The sequence below is a fragment of the Aythya marila genome (genome assembly GCF_965140915.1).
Source record: "Aythya marila genome assembly, chromosome: 1".
Classification (NCBI taxonomy): domain Eukaryota; kingdom Metazoa; phylum Chordata; class Aves; order Anseriformes; family Anatidae; genus Aythya; species Aythya marila.
The window spans coordinates 79503058-79524143 of record NC_139042.1 but is presented as its reverse complement, the minus strand read 5'-3'; the positions used below and the strand labels follow the sequence as shown (position 1 = coordinate 79524143).

General features: G+C 36.5%; 1 protein-coding gene across 4 annotated transcripts in view; it reads left to right on the top strand.

Moving 5' to 3' along the window:
• AP1S2 (adaptor related protein complex 1 subunit sigma 2) overlaps positions 1 to 19499 on the top strand; it is a 30749-nt gene extending 11250 nt beyond the window's left edge. The window contains exons 5-6 of one of the 4 annotated variants that reach the window (XM_082778773.1): positions 6951 to 7045; positions 17480 to 19496. In XM_082778773.1, coding sequence (XP_082634899.1) covers positions 6951 to 6995 — 45 coding nt within the window. In that variant the 3' untranslated portion in view covers positions 6996 to 7045; positions 17480 to 19496. The other 3 variants (XM_082778772.1, XM_082778771.1, XM_082778774.1) reach the window with 3 other exon arrangements.
• The last annotated feature ends 1587 nt before the right edge of the window (positions 19500 to 21086 follow it).

Genomic DNA, 21086 nt, shown 5'->3' with positions numbered 1-21086 from the left:
AAAAACAGATATAACAGTTACCTATTCCAGTCCGTCTCCTGAAAATGCAGAGTTAATTTATATATTAGATGAAGTTACTGTATTCTGATCATTTGTTTTAAGTTTAATTTTCACCATTTCTTAAGGCTCTTCTGCTAAAGCAAAAACTAGGGATTAATGACAGTCTTTCTAAATAGTTAGCATACTCTTCTTACATCATGTAAATTCTAGTTAAAAATGTGAATGTATAAAGTATGACTTTCAGTTGGAGACTCTCCCCTTGCTGTGATAGCTTTACCCTGATGCATTTTACTCTATACCCTTCCCTTTGCCACCTGAGATTTTCTTTGTTCTGTCAAGATCTAGTAACGCTTTTCTGATTAAATTCGAATTTAACCCTTGGCTCATGGCTCCGCTGTAGTTATGTGTTTGTTTTTATAAGCTATTTTTTTCACTGTTTCACTCTTAGTAGAATTATATAGACTGTCAGTCAAGTATAAAACTACTCCATATATATGCTTTTTAATTTTCATTAAATACAAAGACCTGTAAAGGTCTGATTTTTATATTTAAATTGAGCTTCCAAAAAGTTTGACTTTTTCTCTGGATGGTATTCTGTATTAACTACTACCATGTGCATTCTGAGCTGAAAGAAGCAGCTCATTAAAATACTGTTAAAATAATCGTTTGTCGCAAATGGAAACTTTTTGTACCTCTAGTTTATTTTTGCTTTCCAGAATACCTGAAAGCTACTGGAGTGCAATGTTTTGATTCCAAATGCAAACCATTTCTTGCAGGGTTATGGTTTATTACAGTGTGACACAGTCAAAAAAAAAAAAAAAAAAAAATGTGCAACAAAGGGACTTTTATTTTGACCTGAAAACTTGCATTGCCTAACTTAAAAATTATTAATCAGTCTTGAATATACATTATTAATAATACATACATAAATGTATGAAGCACCTTAAAAGCTGTACAGAATGCTTGCACAATGGAAAATAATCACAAATACATTAAGTGGTTGTTTGGGTAATGTTAAAAGAAAATGCAGAGGCATACATTGCTGAATAGCAAATGGGTTCTTAATAGTCTTGCCTACTTATATTCTTGTGGCAGTTTTCCAGGATGTGCTTCTGTTTCTGAGCACCCACTTGTTGTGTCCTTAAGGTCTTTGTGCTGTGCAGTTCACTTACTGGTAGAGTTCATGGGACTGAAATATGAAAAGTTTTAATGCCTTTTTCATCCATTTCTTTTAGCTCTTACAATTGCACTCAGTTCAAATATTTGTTCCCTACCTCCCATTTATTACCATCTGAGAACTTATTAATAGTCAGTTATCAAAACTGGCAGTATTATCCATTATCCAGATAGTAAAAACTATTCTAATGCTTCCATGCTTCACTGTGAGTCTATTGCTAGAAGTGTCTGTTGAAAATGCTGTTGTGTGTCTTGTTTGATAGTTCTATAGCTTGTTTGCTGTAGAAATTTTAGATACTTGAGTAGTGACTACGGAGGCACGTGTTTCTGTTTTATGAGATCCACTCAAGGAGGCAAGTTTGCAGACAGTGTGTTTGTGCATGGCTGCATATGTGTGGTCTGTGAAAGATCTAAAACATGCATGATTTTGTTTTTTTAATGCATGAAACTCACAACACAATGTGTTTTATGGAAAGGAGAGGATCCATTTTTCCATTTAAATTTTCTGTGTTTTTATTTGATGGTCCAAGAAAGCTAGTATGCTCCTTGGAAGTTCATGGTTATTCACTGTGATGAAAATGTAAATTTAAGGAGTTAATTCTAATATCTAAATCAGGCGGTTACATATGTATTTGAAACCAAATTTATACAGAATTGCTGTTCCTCATTTGAGGTTGGAGCAAATTCCTAAACACTAGTTTCAAGTTAAAATTCTTCTTGGTATTTTTATCTGTCACTTTTATAATTTTTTTCAGAAATTGTCCCCATTTTGTTCATCATTATTCTTACAGGTTATGTATGCTTTCAGTAGTTGATCACAGAACGTCTAAGATACTTTAAATTACATTTTTTGGAAGATCTCAAAGTGGATCTATTCACAAATCACTTTTTCTATCACTGTTCCACTAGTGATCAAATATGTAGAAGCTGTGTAATGTTTTTCATAGGCTCTTGCAGTTTGGCCTCTGGCACTATCTGCTAGTTCATCCACATGAAAAATAATAGTTATGCTATGAATCACCCTCATTTACTTTGCTATTTCAAGTCCTTACCTCATCCTATATACAGAAGTGTGGTTAAGTTGTTAATATCAGCTGACCTGTGCAAGATGGTTAAGGTTGCTGTGTAGATCTAGTTTTAGAATGAGTATCTTTGCAAATGAAAATTTGGCTGTGAAACTTCTCTTGGAGATGTGCACTTTGTAAACAGTACATTTGAAGGTATGTGTAATAGCGGGGAGATGGCATTAGGTTGTTCTTGGAATATGAGAAATTAGAACAATGTTAGCATTAGTGGTGACAAAAGAACATCTTTGAAAAACCACAGTGGGTGAGAGCCTAAGGCTTCTGTGTCTGGATTAGGAAAGAGCCTCTGTAAGCACCTGTTTCTTACTAGTCTTCTGAGAAACTTACCATAATGCCATGAATTCAGTCTTCACTTAGCTTTGCTTTACGTTAGCTCTTAAATATGGACTACTGCAGTAGACTGCCTTCTGAAGTTGGCTGTATCGTTCTGTGCTTCAGCTGTACCTGGCTGTATGCCTCTCAGGGTGCAACAGGAATCAACAATGAAATCTTCGTTGTAATCTCTCTTTAAAGGAGATCTGTCTGCCTTGACTGTGATGTGTAACTTCTGACTCACTTTCAAGTAGATAGCTTGGTCAGCTTAAGGCTGCAGTTCTTAAGACATGTATATGCTTGATTATATAAACAGACAATGGTCTCTAATTATATTTTAAAAGATATTTGTGGGGACCTTTGTGAGAGTTACCGTGATGGAGGTAACATATGCTCTTAGTTAATGATGCAAGGATTAGGAAATACCTAAGGCCTATGTTGCTTGGGAATCTCTCTCAACTCTTAAAAGATTCAGTAAGTTGTGGTATTGTTTTGGTGGCTGACATTTTTTTAATGCTGTTCAGGCATCAGTGCCAGAAGGGTGTTGGATATATGGCAGAGATTGTATTGCAGTTAGATTTCGATCGTTTGGTTTACATATGAAGTATATGTCTTGTCCGGTTCTATGAAAGCTGTTGACTGATAAATAGATCAAGAAAGAAAAAATGGGTTCTCCTGTGGTGCTGACTGGAGATCTTAAGAACCTGGAATAAGACTACTTCTGTCTTCATGTGATAGATGTGAGAAAGTATAACCATACTTACTCATGAGACATGCAAAGTAGTTTGGCAAGTGTCGTAGAAGAGCCTATATGTAAATAGAATATAGAATATATTTATATGTATATATTCTATATATTATATATATAAATAAATATATATATATATATGTTATATATAAAAATATATATTTATATATAGAGAGAGAATATATATATTTGGAATGTGCAGTCAACATATTGACTTCCTTTTTGAAGTATTGTGTGCTTCCTTAATTGTGCTGCTTAAAATGTAGGTGCTAATACAGTACTAGGTGAAGAAATGCATGCATGTGGAAACAATTGTTTTTTTCAGATACTTTGGATTTTATGGGTAGATATTTCTTTCCAGTCTTGGGAATAAAAAGTTGCATTGCTTGTTCTTAAAGACTAGCATAGTTGATCAGAAAACATTATGTAAAACCAAGATAAAGCATATGTTAGTGGTCAGTTGCTTTTTTGTTCGTTTTCCCACATGAGCTGAACAGATGGTTATTTTTTGAATGAAGTAAACCTTGTATACATAACTTGACTAGAGTGATATTACTGTGTATGTAATACCCTTCACTTTGGAGGAACTCATTTGCACCTTGTCTTAGGGAAGTACGCTTGTCAAAGTGTTGTTCTAATACGATACAAATTATTCTTCTGGTGGTGAAAACTAGCCTGCTTCTTACATTCAGCCTTCAAGGGATACAAAGCAAGGAGAAAAGAGTTACAAAGTTCTTAATTGTGTAGAACTGCTGAAGTCTGGTGTTTCCAAATATGTCAGTTAACTTCTGGCTCTTTTACACTATCTTTTTTTGTGTGTATGTTTTGTTAACTATTTCACTCTCTGTAGCATTCTGCTCAAGTAAAGTGACTTAAAATCTCTGCAGAACTGCATTACTGACTTCGTATCTGGATCTGTTTATGGCTATCTTGCTTGTCATCAGATCTCTAAATTTAAAAGTACTGATAAAACCTGCCAGCTGTTTTTGAAGATGTGTTCATAGTTTCTGACATACCTAATACAAATTCAGCTGAACTTCAGATGGAATGAACTCTAAGAATATACATCACCAGAAATGATAGGAATATCACTTCTTTGGAACAAACCTCTAACTACAACTAACTGTCACTTTAGTAGTAGCAGACAGGTCTGTAATCCTCAAATGCAAAAGTACTTCTGTATTTTTAATACATATTTTTCAACTGTCCTCTGTGTGCTATGGAATAGGCTTTCCTGCAAATACCAGATCGTACTTTTGTTTCAAGCAATCAGAGTGTGCAGAAAACGAATAGTAGAACCTTCATCTCATTTTTTTTCTCCTAGGTAGCAATGAGAGAGGAGGGGAAGTTAACCTTTTCAGACCTAATAGTTATCCTAAAAAAAAAAAAAAGTGGCATTGAGTATCCAAGATGTTGTCATATCATACTTCACCCACTTCCCATTTTAAGACTTTTCCCCTGATAACTTAATGATTGGTCTATATGTGAGTCTTATATTCTTTATTCTTTATTTGGAGAGATGTAGTTAGTAGTTACGCTAATACTCTTTGAAATTTCTTGCTTCTCTAGATTTCATGATTCTTAGGACCTCATTACCATAGGTTTGCACACTAGTTTCCAAATATTTTAGAAATCCAGTTGTCTTTCCAGAAACACATGGTCAGATATTAACCTATCCTTCACTTTGAATTGAAAAATGATAAAAATCAGTCTGTTCTTCACATGTGCAACTTTTGTGCAGACCTTTAGAATCTCATTTTAATAAGTTTGTCTCCATAATGTTTTTTCTTGATAGTTTTGTTCAGGGTGCACATGTAAGATGCAAGTAATTTTATTCTCTTAAATCAGAAACTGATTAGGATGTCCTAAGAATCCTCAAGTTATGAGGAAGGCATCTACAATATAAGTCTTGCATTAAATGTTCAATTTGGTTTGCAAATTGAAACACTATAAGCAATTATAAGTAAGGCATATTAGTACAAGTCCTTGGTGTTCCTGGCAATTATTCAGTACCCTCTCTGATACAAATTGCAATACTAACAATCAATGTTTACATCACAAAACTAACTATGGAATTGATTATTCTTTTATACAAGTGATCCTTATAGAACTGTGAAGGGTATATTAACAATACCGAACTCCTGATGGATTTTCTCCAGAGATGCTTTTCTGTTGCTGTCCGTAGAAGTACTGCATTGGGGTGATACGACAAAAATTTTAGCTCTGCTGCATAATCCATGGTTGTTTCCAGGAGCTTAGTTGCATGCTTTTGGTCAATAAACATAGAAAATTCAATGAACAATTGCAGAAGACTGCTTGACAGTAAGGAGTATCTTATCTTCAGAATTAGATGCTCTTTCTGAATGAGCACATAAATCTACATTTTAATAGAATGTGTTCCCTAAATCTGGCAGAATGCTGAAAAGAGTAGTGTTAGATGTTTGAACCTTGAGATAGTGAGGAGAAAATTCCATTTCCCTCTGGTGTCTGAGAATTGTGTGAGATGATGTGTCATGTTGCAGTAGTACTGTCCTTCCTTAAAACTCTCATTACTGGTGAAGATGTGTTTAGAGCTCCACAGAACAGCAGATGAAAAAAAAATGAATGCCCCCAGGAGGGACCCCATTGTGTTCAGGTTTTGAATTCTCATCTCTTTTGTGCTCATATCTGTACAAATGTCAGGCATGTTGCTGGTATGTTTGGGAGCTTTTAGATACTATTTTAAAGGAAGAAGCTCTATTTTTTTTTTATTACCGGTCTGTCTAACAGGAGTAATAGTTCTCATGCTGGCTGTACATTGGAAGTGCGGGTATTTTAATCTTATGCTGAAAGTTTGATTTGAAAAAGCAAGAAATGTGTGAGAAGGCCTATCCACTTTTTTTTTTTTTGAGTAATCTAAGTATGGATGATTAATGTATGGATTAAAGCAAAGCTATTCAACTTCTTGTACCAGGCATTACTACATGAAAACACCTGGTTTATCACATACAGCTCAGCAAGTAACAATGATAACTTATTAGAGGAGTAAATATCATTACATAGTTCTTGAATTAAATTGTTTAGATCACTTAAGGGATAAGTTGAATGTTACTCATCTCCCTTCATGGAACAAAACTTACTTAAATATCAATGTTAGTAAAAGCACTATGTGAAATGGTCACTGGATTAAATATATGTAAACTTGGTACCATCCTGTGCTACTATGCTCTCAGTCTGTTAAGGTTACAATAACAAACAACTGATTTTAAGTTCTCTTCAAGCATAGGTGAAGCTTTCTGATTAACTCTAGGGCTTATTCTTTTAAGGAATTAATATCCTTAGCTTGTTAAGAAGTGAAAAATTAATGTATTCTTTAATGCATCTGTATGGAGTCTTTGAACAGATGTTCTTTACTGATGCATTTGTTTGCTTTCTTAATGGTGGACTTTTAGTAGGACCTCATAAAATTGTGTTAATGAATAACAATAGCTGAAATATTTTTAAGTGAAATAACTGAATTTACTTTTTATATAAAACTGAGAATATTTTCTAACTTATCTTAAATAGAAATAAGCTGTAAATAGTGTTTTAATTTGTTTTTTACATAGTTGATATTACATGTTCACTGCTGCTTGATTTTGTGTTTATAGAGCCAGAATGAAGACTGGGGAGGTTTGTCTGAGGATATCTTATGATTAAGAGCAATCTAAGACATTAGCCCTTTTGACCCCCATCTAAGTGATTGGTAACTACCAAGTTTACCATTTTGGTGGCATGGATTAAATGGGTGCTATGCAAAGACTGTTGCACGTGTAATTAAATCCTTGCAAGGGTAAACAAAAATGGGTGATGGGCTTAACCTTCTGCAACACTTGCATGATGGTCTTTGAAGAGTGCTTTGAGTGTTCCCTTTTATTTTCCTTTGTTGTACTAACCGCATCAACTCAAAGTGTCTGACTTCTACTAGCTTTCTTTTGGTGTCGATAATTAAGTGGGATAATGCAAGTTAGAGAAATGGATACCAAAACTAATAACTAAACAGATGTTTGGCTTTGTTTACTTACAATCAACCCATGTAAATGTGTATTTACTGGAAAATGGGCTGTTTACATCTGCTGTGCAAGGAAAATGGGCCCTAAAAAGACTGGGTGCTGCTGCAATTGACTGTATATCAAGTGCCGGATGCTGCATGACAGAACAAAGCTTATTTGCATATATAGTGCATTGCAACATATTTTTGTCCAAAGCGTAAGGAGTACATTGTGGCAGTCCTACTAATAAAGGTAAGATTTTATCTTAAATAAGGCAAGTTAAAAACGAACATGAAAATGATTTGCTAGAGAAAACTTAATTAGCCTGCTGCTTATTTGATATCAGGATATACACGTATTTCAGTAGACAAATTGGCTTTTGTAATGTGGAACTGCAGTAGTAAATATAATTTCATATGCAGCTTTATAAAGATCAGGATTTAGTTTCCAGACCCAAGAAAGTTGTTATAATAGAAAAAAAATGTTTTGTAACATGTTCAAAATCCAATATACAGTTATATGGACAGTTTTACCACTTAGAAGTTACCTTGTACATGATACGGCAGTTGATTGGTGTCGAAGAGTGGGGAGTAACTAATACGCTTGCATATTAGATCTGTAGAATTCGAGCAGCCAACAAGAGTCGTTTGTTCAAAATTGAATTACTTATGTGAATTTAGACATACACTAAAACAACTAAAAGAAAACCTAAATGTTCCAACTTGATTTTTTCCACACTTTTTTCTTCACATTTATTGATTTTCTCTTCATAATAATAAGCTTATTTACGAAGTGTGGTTTTCATGGTGAGGTTAGTGTTAATGCTGTGACTGTATACATTTTCTTGTGATTAGAACTTTAAAAAGGATATTTGTGACCGTTCAGACCTATGTTAAGCATAGAGTTTTTATTTAGGAGTGTTAATCTTATATTGTCTTAGACTGTTACAAAGACCAATTCAGGAACATGCAAGCTCAAGCATAGAGAATTCTTTGTGACTTGACTTTATCTACAGTATGTCCTTCATTAATTCTTTGGGGGTATGGTTTTAGCTGAACAAATGTGCTTTGTCCCCACTGATTTAAACTGTGGTGTTATCAGTTGCCTATGGGATGCTTCTTCCTGGGCTGTGCTTTTCCCTGAAAGGAGTGAAAGAATAGTCGCTGTGTACAGAGCATAACTTCTGCTCGTTGTGACTCCACAGAATTAGCAAAACTGGGCATGATGTCTGCTGGGGTGAGTGGAGAGGGACAGACAGATGGCTGCACAAAGTGAGAGGGATAGTTTGCCTGCTGGAAGTAACTGCTGCTTGTATGTAGAAATTAAGGTTATCAGTGGTAAAGAAAGTTGGCTGTGGGCAAAGGGGGAGTTGGATTCATATTCTAAAGCTAATAATGTAACTTAAATTACATTTTATTTTCAACAATTGCCAGTGTATGTATGTTTTTTAAAAGCCAATGTTCCTCATGTATCATGTTTAAAATGATAAATATTTGTATTTAAATGTTCATTTATAAAAACCCATAGTCAGCAACTTTTCACTTTCTGGTTAACAAACTGGCCCTGTAAACATTTATCCAAACAACTATAGGAAGGCAAAGTGCTGCAGAACAGGAAGGAGTGGGACTGCTTAAATGCCATTGCCATGGAAGCTGAATGATACTGGACGTGACATGGCTGTTACAACAGTATATGCTGGTCATCTCTTCAGAGACACAGCCCAGCAGTTTAAGTAATGGCTCCTTAAGCAAAGGGGAATAAGTAAGGTAAACCTCTAGCCGCAGTGCGGGACTGGAAGAGAATGGAAGAAAACATAAATGAATCCTTTTGTGCATTGTTTGGCAATGTGCCAACCATACAGACACCGTGGTACTGTCTGGGAGAGGAGAACTCAGTGACTTGTTTTATAACTTCGGCTCTGGCTTCGTAATGCAGAGCATTCTGCAGTAGTGTTTTCCTAAAGCTTTGGTGTTCTTGTGGTGGGAGGAAAGCAAAGCCTCCAGTGGATGTTCAGAACCACCCTCACCATGAAAGCTCGGACCACGTTAATTCTTCCTAGCTCACTTTGTAGCAACTGACAGGCAGGTAGAAAGCACTGCCTCCCGGGGTGATTATCACCGCTGATCCAGCAGGTCAGAAATAGCAAGAAGCAGGACCACCCACTGTTATCCGGTTACAGTACGTAAAGTTTCCACTGGTATTTTTACTCCTGCTTTTGAGAGGCAGGTAGGCAGGTCACTGCTGATTGTGTGTCACGTCCTTCTGCTCTGCTCTGTTGAGGTAATGGTAGTGTTTTAGACCTTAATTGTACACACATGCTAGAACACTTTGCTGAGAAACATCCATGACAACTTTTGCTGTTTCAGAGTATTGTGTTGACTGATTTGCACCAATCTTGAAGGCTTTTTTTGTGCTCTGTACATAGGAAACTGCAGACAAGATCTTGACTTAGAGTTGGCATCGCTATATATATATATATATTTGTTTTTTAAACAATATCATAGTTAATAGTTGTATTTGAACACAGTAAAGACCTCATGGGTGTTTCTAGGCTCTCTGAGGAAACAAAACACATTGCTCTGCCTTGTAAGTAAAGTAGACTTTTCCCAATAACCCTGTAATTGCAGTTTCTGAGTACTTAGCTAAGCAAAGATTGGGAAACAGTTACCCTACTATTTTAAGGTCCTTGAAACTTCAAGTGAACAGTAGCAGTTTCCTAAAGCAGGCTCTCATTAGAAATATTTCCTAATAAAGATTCAGAAGTAGAGTGTAAAAGTAACTGCTTCTGAAGAATTACCGAAGAAGTGCTTGTTAAATGTTAATCTCTACTGTAAGAGCTTTGTGTTTTCAAACAGAAACCCTCATCCTTCCCCTCTCTTTTCCACGTAAGTTTTTTTCTGTAGGATCATTCCTAAACTGCTGTGCACTTCATGGTCCTGTATTTTGTCTGTTCTCACTTGGGGTTTGTTTAGATGCTGGGAAAGAACAAGTAAGCAACAAAACACCAAGCCTTTATCATAAGGTAGCCACTGTATTTTTGTCTGCAGTTTAGCATGGCTTATATTCATGGGGGTTTGTGCTGGTTTTGACAGAAAATTGAAACAAACCTAAGCAAATTGTACCTGACAAAGGAGACATGCCAGGTGTTCTTGAAGTCTGTTTTTCACTGTTGAATTGTCAGCAGGGCAAAGCACTGAGCTTGAGTCAGCTTGGTTTAGGCATAAATTATTTGTCTCTTTAATGCCTGAAAGAAGTAGACTGTTTTCTTGTCCACTGCAGGCAAAAATTGCAGCAAGAAAATAAATTCCAAGTAGATGTTTGGAAAAAATTTAGTAGCAATAATAATGAAGCATTTGGGCGGATTGCCTGGGGGATGTTAAAAAGTTTCCATCACTGGATGCCTTTAACAGATTAAATATATACCAGTGATGTTACAGGTACACTGTTTGGAGGGCTGGATTAAATGAAATCCCTTCTAATTTTTGTATGACTATGATATTTAATTGGGCTGAGTCATTACAAAGCTGATGGAGAAAAATGTTGCTTGGACTGGCTAAATAGTTCTGTGACCCAAATTCTACCATTTTTTTAACTTTAATGACTTGGACTGAAAATCCCAGTGTTAATTGGTTTCTAAAAATGAGCTGCAAACAAATGTCAGCTTGAAAAAAAAAAAAAGATTCTACTAACTAGGATCTACATGTTAAAGTCAGATAAACAGTTGACATACACATCTTTAAAATAAGTCGTGATTTTTCAGGGGCAGTGTTTCACGATGGTTTGACATTGCATTGTTCTGTGAGAACACCATTACCTCTTCCCTAGCTGCTAGATGAATTTATTTATAAACTCACAGCTAGCTAGCTATCTTAAGCACATGTTTCGCAGGCTCAGATGTCTGAGGTCTGCAGAGTCCCATAGAAGGAAGGCAAGGTAGGGTAGACACTGGTTGTAAAAGTTGACATCTGTCCTTTCCTGTCCCAAGTCTGTTTTCTGGTATTCAGACCTGCAGGCTCACTTATCTGGAGGCAGTGTGGTAGGGAACGCAGCAAGAAATTGAGCAGTTCATGGTTGAAGCATGTGAGGTACTGTAGTTCTCTGACCAGATACAATTTGTCAGGTTTTTTTTCCTTTCTGTTGGTTGTGAGGCTACCACGGTGCCGGACCCTCCAGTGTGTGATATTCTAGGATGTCCTCGGTACAGAGGGCTCACTGAAGCTGCAGCAGTTTCCATCTCACAATTCTGCTGCTATTGCTTCATCTCTCAGTTACTGTTATCTTCCCTTTCATCTTTTAGATTCACCTCTACAATGTCAGTTTATTGCTAGGCTAGTTGCAGGTGGTGTTTACATGTTCCATAGGCTAAAATGTTGCCAGGAGTGAAATTACCATGTTCTTCCTACTGTTATCTGACACTCTATCTTGCCTTATCAGGAGGTAATACATTTCTGTCAAGATGAGACCCTAATCCCATGAGATTAATTTGAGTCAGTCACCCAATTTTGTGTACCAGTATTTTCACACCAGAGATATTTAATTCCTATTTTCAATGGTTTGTAGCTCAAAGAATGAGGTGGGGTATACCTGAAGGGTGAGTTGGGGGGGGAATAGAATATTCAGTTATAAATTTAGATAGTTTAGAAATTACAGAAAAGTAACAAGTAAATAAAAATAACACTTCCATGTCCTTACTTGTTGATATCAGGTAATAAAAAAACTAAACGATAACAGGTAAAAACTGAAAATACAAAAATGTAAAAATTCGGTGTTTTAGATTATTGCAATGTACCTGTTTTTAGTTGCCTTCATGAATGAATGTCATGCCAGCAGTGTAAGTAAAGCAGAAGTTCTCCATAATTACCTCTGGAAATGTTTTGTCTGTGGAGGCTTCTAGAATTACTCTTCTTTTTAGTTGAGGCTCCTACTCCTTGGGGCTAGTACTGTATACTGTCAGTTTGATGTTTCCTTTTCCAGTTAAAAATATACCTCAGCTCTCCTACATTCTCATTTTTAAACATATGCTGACACTTGACTTCAGTGAGAATTTTAAGAGTTAAAATTCCACTTGTAATTCACTGTTATCCACCAATCCTTCCTACTTCTGCCAAAAATCACAGCAGACTTCACTTTGCAACTGCCACTGAGCTGTTGTTTGAGAGCTACTGGATTTGTTCCTGATAATTTAAGTAACTGGTATGAACTAATGGTCAGGTTACTAATTCTTAAAAAGCAATGTAAGTCCTGTAAAGCTTCTAGGATATTTTTGTAGGGACTCTTACTAAGTGGAGGTAAGAATTTAAAAAAATTCAACCTTGAATATATTGTGAATGAGATGGCAATACTGCTGTGAAATAATACAGGATGGAGGAAATGTTAGGTTTAAAGGCATGAGAACTTTCTCGGTTCTGTTCCAAGACTTCAGTGATTCGGGGGATAGGGTGCTAAAATACTTTAAAGATTTTAATGGGTATAAAATGAAAGATGCTAGCTAGCATGCAGGGAGGTTTTTCTCCCAGACAGTGCTTAATTGGCATATCTGGGGCGTATGCTCCTAAACCACTACTGCTCTGTTTAAAAACTTCATCTGTCTTCAAGACATAGGTTTTTTTTTGTTTGTTTTGTTTTTTTGGGGGGGGGTTAAAAAAAAAAAAAAGTTGAATGCTGCTTGATTTCTAACTCATCTTGCAACAAATCGTGTACTAACTTTCATGCTGATAAAAAAAAATAAAGAGCTGGGTTATTAAATTCAGTGGTATAATTCAAAAGCAAAGAACTTGGCCTGCTGTGAGAGGTGTTTCAGATTGCTCCCAGTTTTTAGACAGGTGCTCTTTAAAAGAATGGTAATTTCTCTATCAGGCGATCCCCCTGCTGCATTACCCTGGCACGTTGTGCTCCTTGCAGTTGTATTCTGGGGGCTTTTATCGGTGTGTGTTCGTGAGAGCAGATATGGCAGGAGATGTCAGGAGTTCACCTAGCACACTGCCGTGTCTCTCACAGCAGCCAAAAGTTGATTCCTGCCAAAGAGGCTAGCACGTAGCAGATACACAGGGTGAGCCATCTCTGGAACAGCTACCTTCAAACAATTTTTGGCTGAGAAGAAACTCTGAACTTTCTAGAGTAATTACTAGAGTAATTATGATGTGAAACTCTCCTATATGTTGGTGCTGCCAGCATGCAAGTACAGGGGAGGGAAAAACAACTTTTTCCCTAGGAAACCTAGAGCAGTCAAAAATGCAGTATTTATTTGATGTACAAAACATTCTTCCATGTCAGGGATACAAAAGTGAGAATCTTTTTTTTTTTTTTCCTTGCATATATGTCCACCTTTTTATTATGTGTAAGAATATGTACATTTCTTTTGTAGCCACGTCATGAATACTTTAATGTCCCAGTGTACTAAATGGCTTCATTCATCATGCATGCAGAATTTCAGAGGAGATAGACCTGTGACTTACTCATGACAACATTATCATCAGCTTGGTGAATCCAGTCATCTTGAATCTAATAGAATGCCACAACCATTCTCTGCTGTTGTACTTTCCTCTTCCCCTTATGTTTTACAGTGTTGTCTCTTCACATGTCTCATTTCAACAAAACTTGTGCTTCTTGGCCTATGGTTTAACTTTTTTATCGTGTGTAAGCTTGAAGCCTTGTGCTTAAAAGTTCTGCAGAATTTTCTGAGCTAATCATCTATTTGCTGCAGCACCTGTACTGTAACATTACCTGACCTGTGTTATCTTTTAACTGAGTTTTGGTGGTATTTAAACATAGAGTTAAAATCAGTAGATTATATTAATATTTACTGAGAAATTAGTGTAGTAGTAGTGTGTGGAACTACTACATATGTATACAGAAGTATTAAATACTGCACATAATTCTATGTAGATCTTGCATCTTAATTAAAGATGCTCATACCAGTATCCTTTGCTGAATCTGGTACAATAGTGTGCCTTATCTTACAAAGAGAAGGAAGACAGGATTGATTAGGGCAATGAGAATGACTCATGTAAATCTGGAAGTTGCAACATTTGTATTTCAATGTTAAAAACACTTGTGAGTTAAACAATTGCTGCTACTGAAGGAGAGAACAAGTTCATTGTTTCCCACATGATTAGGATGGGAAAGACTTTAAGTTCATTAATAGCATACTTGAAATGTGTCTCCTTCAATTGATGTTTCCAGTTTTAAGTGCAGACTGCAGTGTGCATCAGCAAATGCCACATATCTAAATATGATGAATAACTTTCAGTTAGAGCGAGCAGAATGAGAGGGCACTCATTGCATCCTCTGTTAGCCTAGCAGAAGAGTGTATTTTGTAACCTCAAACCAATGCTGTCTTTGAAAATTGTTGAAATATAATTAGCAAAGAGGTGGTTACAGAGGTTAACTAGCTACTTACAGGTAGCTAATTCCACATTCTATATGTGGTAATGCACTACATTTCAAGTGTTAAACTGACATAAAGAAGAGAGATTTAGGAGATGGGACAAAAGATTTGGGTTAGACTTGCATCATTCTGAAATCATAGAAGACAAGATCATAGGAGTGGTTTTCCATTTCCAAGTTTGCCTTTTTCTGTAAGACATTAACAATGTATTTCTGAATGTCTGGTTAATGCTGCTTTAGCCTGCATTATTTCATGCCTGTTGGCTTAAAATGCTGTGCATTGAGCTGTAATGAGATGCTGTTTTTCTTGTTATCTGTATACAGCTGCTTGCTTCTAAATGACTAGGTAATGAATTAGCTTCCCTGGCATGTTTGAAATAAAAGTATTGCATGCACTTTTGTCTCATGTGAATGGCTTTTTTCCTCATCTGTGTTCTGATATATTTCAAATTTGCATTGTTTGCCTTGGGTGATTCTGAGCTGCAGGTAGTGTATAATAAAGCGGAATGTAGTCCATAATTGCATAAAATGTTTGACACTTCCTAAAACAAATAACACGAACAAAACATAATCCATTCCATTTGTTTCTTAAAAGTCATAATTGATGAAATTATTCTAGCAAAACACATTAGCTTTTAGGTGTTCCTGTTGAGATTATATTGTTGATATGCATGTAAGAAGGCATGTTTGCCTCAAGGCTGCTACTGTAGTACTAAAATGTTAACATCTTACTGAGTTTAACTGGTGAGGTTTACCTGTGGGCAAGTAGCCAATGTCCTTGAAATAATTTGCTTTAAATTCATTATCAGCCAATGACCTTGATTTATTTGAAGAAATTTAATCGTAATTTTCAGCAGGCATATACTTAAATTATCTGCAACTTTGAATAGGCAGTGGAGATGGTAATAGTAAAGTGCTCTCTAAATACAGCAGCAGTGCACTGTCTTCAGAGTTAGAGCAACCTTTTTTTAGGTTGTTTACTAAATATACTGCTTCACCACTGTAACTGTAGGCATCTACTGCTGTTGAGTCAATTTAAAACTTTGAATGATTGTTCTACTACAAATATTTTCAAGACCCAGAAATCTGTGAGAAGTTTCACGATTTCATGTTTTCCTCAATATTTTTTTTCCACTTGAGTTCTGTTGCTGTAGTTGGTTAAAAGTGTAGGATTTTTTTTTTTTTTTTTGGAATAAAATCTTTCAAGTTATTGGATAGGGGAGAGGCATATCCTCTAAAATGAATGCAACAAAGTCATCTGGGAATTTAATGCTACAGGTTATATTAAAAACTTATATATATATAGGATATATATATATAAGGATATATATAGAGAGAGGATATAGCTTCCTTTTCAAGCAGTGTTTCTTTTTGGGGTGGGCATGTTAAAACACAAGTCTTTAAGCTGTACTGCCTTGCTTTATCAAGGTCACTGCAGTTCTAAGAATATTTAAATATCACATCAGTGAGAAAACACTTCATCCTTAATTCACTGAGTATCTCGCTTCCAGTTTTAACTTGCTTTTTTTCTGGATTTTGGAAGCCATCTGAAAGTGCTCAGCAGTGGACTTCTCCAAATGCTGACTTTCAAGTGAATTTGCCTATAAAATATTATAACTTCATATATATTTTTATATTTATTATAAATTTTTGTGTTAAATAGTCTTACATGTGAATTGAATTGATTCTAAATGTGATCATTTTGTGCTCCATAGTCAAAGCCGATAGAAACAAAGTTCTGGTGTTGCTTGCAAGATTTAAGGCTTTTAATTCTGTACTTTACAAAAAAAAATAAATTGTTTTTTGAGAAAAAAAATGTTTAGAAAACAGTTTTAGAAAACATTTGTTTGCTGCTTTAACTGTTATTTGCCTTTTTCCTGCTTCATGACATGTCTTGCTTTAGGATGCTAAAGTAAGTTTATTCATACTCTGGATATTAAAAATGCTTATGTTTCCATAAAGATACGGTATCCCTTTTTATTTACTATCATATTTTTAATCATTATGGTGAAGTACTGCTTAATGTTTCTAATCAAATTAATATTTTTTTCAGATGCTATAGCAATAATGAATATGGAACTGATGATAACCATTCGGAGTTTTGTATAAAACAACTTGTTCTGACTTAAAACAACGTTCTGCAAGAATAGAATTAACGTAAAACTTTGCATTCTACCTGCTGTAGAATAATTCAGTTCCAATCCTGGCAACTCCTCCCCTGTCAAAACAGTAAATTCATTGACACCAGGTGTACCAAGGAACATGGATTTATTTTTTTTAAGCTAAGCATGTTACCTGTGTAAAAAGTCTAGGCTCTTCATGAAGAGCATGAGGGATACCGTATCTAAGTAGCTTCAGTATTTTCATCTGTGTATTCTTTCTAGCCTAGCAGAGACCCATGAAACAACTCACCACAAAAATAACTGGCAGATTCCATTGCAAGATGTTTCCCTGTCCCTCCCCAGTTCATATCTCTATTACTGGGTTGTGATTTGTTCCCTGCTGGTACACTTGAATTGCTTTTTTTTATTATGCTTAAGGGCAATAAAATCTACCAGCTCTTCCTGTGAACCATGACAATCTAATTAACAGCTCTTTGAAAAGTGCAGCTAATGCCATGTTTGCAAACTGCAGTGCTTTTATATTTTCATGTCTTCCAGCTTTTCTTTAATTAAGCATCGTTCATACTAACTCTCATGTATGGTACTGTTCAGTAGAAGCACAGGATCCATTTACCACTGTCTCAAATTTTCCCTCCATAGGAAGCAGAGACCCCACGTAGTGTACTTGAAGAAATTGGATTGACATAAATCTTCTGTTCCGCTGATGACATCTCAGTGTTTCATACTGTAAATGTTCACTGCCTTCATTGTAATGTTTAGCTAATGGTGTAAGATGCTGTTTGTCAGTATTACTGTTTTGCTAAGCTGCTTCATTCAGGCCTACAAGATAAATTCTCCTTTTGAAAAGGGAACAAGAAACCGAAGTCCAAACACGATAAACGAAAGGGAATTAGATTTAAATTGACTCAATGTCTCCTCTGCATTTACAGAAAATTTGCATTTGATTTCAGTAAGTGTACTGTTTTTATAAGCAAACTTGACTTCAGGAAATAAATGTATCATTGCCATAGCATATCTAAATGAACGGAAACTACATGGACAACTTCAAGTATGAAATGTTATATTGTAGAAATTGTGTTTATGCAACCAAAGACTTTCGTTCATCTACGTTTTTAGTCAACAGCTGTGATAATCCTGCTTTCTTTCAGTTGATGCATTAAGATTGGAAATAACTGTTTACTACTGAATTTGCCATTATACCAAAGAATCCTCTTAGGATCTGCATATCAAACTGGTTAAAAACTGTTAAGGTGGTAATGCTTTTTGCAAGAAAGCTGCAAACTGATCATTTACTAGCAGTGAAAATGCATTTACATGTAGTTATCTGAGCAAATCTGTGCAAGTTACTGTATTAAAAAGGGAATGCATGTATTTAAAAATCCAAACAGGGAAACTATTTTTAAATCAGTATTAGCTTGCTCTGAATATAAACACACAAAAAAGTAGCCTTTTTGACACTATAGAGGTATGTAATGAAAATGGGATACTTTTGAACATGGAAAGAGGGAGCTTTACAAAAGGGAGTTTTTATGATTTTCTTTTGAACTCTACAACTTAATTTGTATTTATTGGTGTTTTATAGTTATGCTTTAATGGGTGTATAAGCACCTTTAGGAAAAACAGTGTCAGCTTCATGTTTGAATACTTTCGACTTACATGTTTCACGTGGGACACATCCCTTATAAAACTCCTACCTGGTGTCCAGTGGTATAACCAGCTAATTTGCAGTGAGAACTTTTAAAGCCAGATTTGTATATGAGACTCACTGCAAATGGGGCAAAGTGCTACCAGGTGATAGTTTGACACTTCTCGCAGGCTCTTTAATTGTACATCCAAACTGTTTCACTTGAGGAGATGTGGTTCATGTATGCTTTGCGAGTTCTGAGAAGGTATCGGCACACCTGGGAGTAGCAAAGTTCTGTGTGTGTGCATGGTCCCTGAGAATGCCAGGCTTTCTTTCCCTCTCTTCCCTTCCCAGCGATTTCACTGTAGAAGTCCATGTTTTGGCTGGGTCAGTTAAGTACGTAGTGCCATGTATGTTCTCCCCAAACAGAGCTTTGGCAGGGCTGGTGGAGGCAGTTGTGCAGTGCTTGCATGAGCAGTTACCCAGCTGCGGGAGAGCCAGGCTGTGGGCCTGGCCTCATGGATGCTAAATGTAACCCACCAGAAGAGGGGCAGTGGTGACAGGCGTGAGTTCCCTGACCCAGGTCCCAGTGCTCGTGGCAGCAGAAGGCAGGGGTGGGTCTGCATGCCTCAGTGGCAGTGCTGGAGCAGAGCCTGTGAGCTCGCGGTGTTCAATGTTGTCTGCTTAAGCCATTCCTGGGATTCGAACATACCGCATTGCTAGAGACCGCGGTTAACTTCAGGCACACAAAAGCAGTGGTTTGCGTTTTCTCTGTGCACAATGTGCGGGGATAGATGAGGTTAATATGGTGTTAGAATACCCCTCAGTGTGAGATCAAAGCGGTGAAATTACCTTTAGTCAAACCTGAAGCAATTTCGTACGTATTCAGCGTTTTTAAAGTTTACACTGTCACTTGTATGTGCTTGGCTGGGTTAAGCTTTGTTGTGATTGTGATGAATAAATTGTTTGACCTCCGTCGTACTGTCACATTGGTTTAGTTGTAATAAATGTCCATTTTTACACCATTGCTTTGTGTTTATATGTAATTAGTACTGTTTTTTGTTTTTTTTTCTTTTTCTTTTTCAGAGGAAAAAAAAGGCTACTCAGTGCCAGCTTAAAAAAAAAAGGGAAATTTTATTACAGTGCTTAACCTGCTCTTGAGCACTTTATTAAAAAAATGTGTGAGAATACTGTGTCCAAGATTAGTTATTTACATCCATTTAAATTCTACAGAAAGCAATAAATTAGCAAGTTTTTGGAAGCCTTATCACATTAAACATGGAATTTATTAAAGGGGATGGTAAATTGTTGCGGTAGTGCCACTTCACTTGAAATTAAAACAAATCACATGTTGCTTGAGAGAGGGTTCTAGGTAATACAAGCTTGCTGTTCAGTTCCTCACTTGGGATTACAAACATGTCAATGCAGCATTCACAGTCCTAAGTCCTCGTCTCAACCAATTTTCTCTTGACTCATCTGCTTTCCAGCTTTCTGAAGCAACTGAACTGCCTGATGTCACCAGCAAAAGCACGGGGAAAACTTACCATCTTTAGGGCATTCTTTAATATGGAAGAAGTATTTTGTTTCTTAAATTTTCTATCTTAGTTAGAGAAGGGGAAAAAAAAAAAAAGCTAAGGAGTTCTGTAGACTTTCTGAATTGTTTAGGCAAGGGATTATTAGCCTGAGTGCCCTCACTGTGATCACTGAATCTTCAAGCTGAAGAGGCCTTAAACATCTGCTGTTCCTTTTGGGTTAACACTGAGATGATGGTCATGCTGTGGCTGCCTCTTTGCTGAATTACCATGTTTATGGGTGTTTATGGGTTATGCTTGCACAGCTTGCTTTCTACTCAGTCTAGTGGCTTTCTGAACTGTATGTCAGATAGCTCTTTTTTTAAAAAAAATATGTGATAGATGCTGTATTCAGCCGATACATCAGAGCTGAATACAAGGAATGGGTGGAATAAGTGTTTTGTGTGTGTTTTTTAATTACAACAAGCTTAAAGCAAAAGCAAAATCAGCTGCATTCTTCAAGTGATGTAAGAAACTAAACTGAGCTTTTAAGTTTTTAACTTTCACATTTTTAAAGTGCTGTTACAGGACAGGAAGCAACAGCATCTCAGAGCAGACTCCTGCATTTCTTCTGAAAACTGTCACTTTGCACATCCCAAAGATGCTGCTACTGGTACAGGTATATAACCAGTAAACATCAGGGTAATTACTGATGCACTGCATGTGGTAATATGCAACTGAATCAAGGATTGTCCTCCTGAAGTGTTTAAAGCTGAAAAGTTACTTAGAATGGCTTCTGGCCACTCATTCCATCACTAATGGAAAGCGCCAGAGAGGAAAGGCCTTCCTCTACACTTGTTCCCTCATTGTGAAAATGCAAGTCTTGCATTCAGCACGTGAACATGTGAGCTGCGTGATGGGAGCTGGCTACGCAACAAGCACAGCAAGCATCAAGGAAAGGGAAATCACCTCAAGGCAGGCACCACTGAGACCGTGAAGCTGTGCTGCTGGTAGAAGGCAAGCCTATTTCCCAGGTGCCTAACCGCCACCAGGCAGGGATCCTACTGCTGCTGACAGGAGTAGCTCCTACCCCTCTGACAGTATTCCCCTT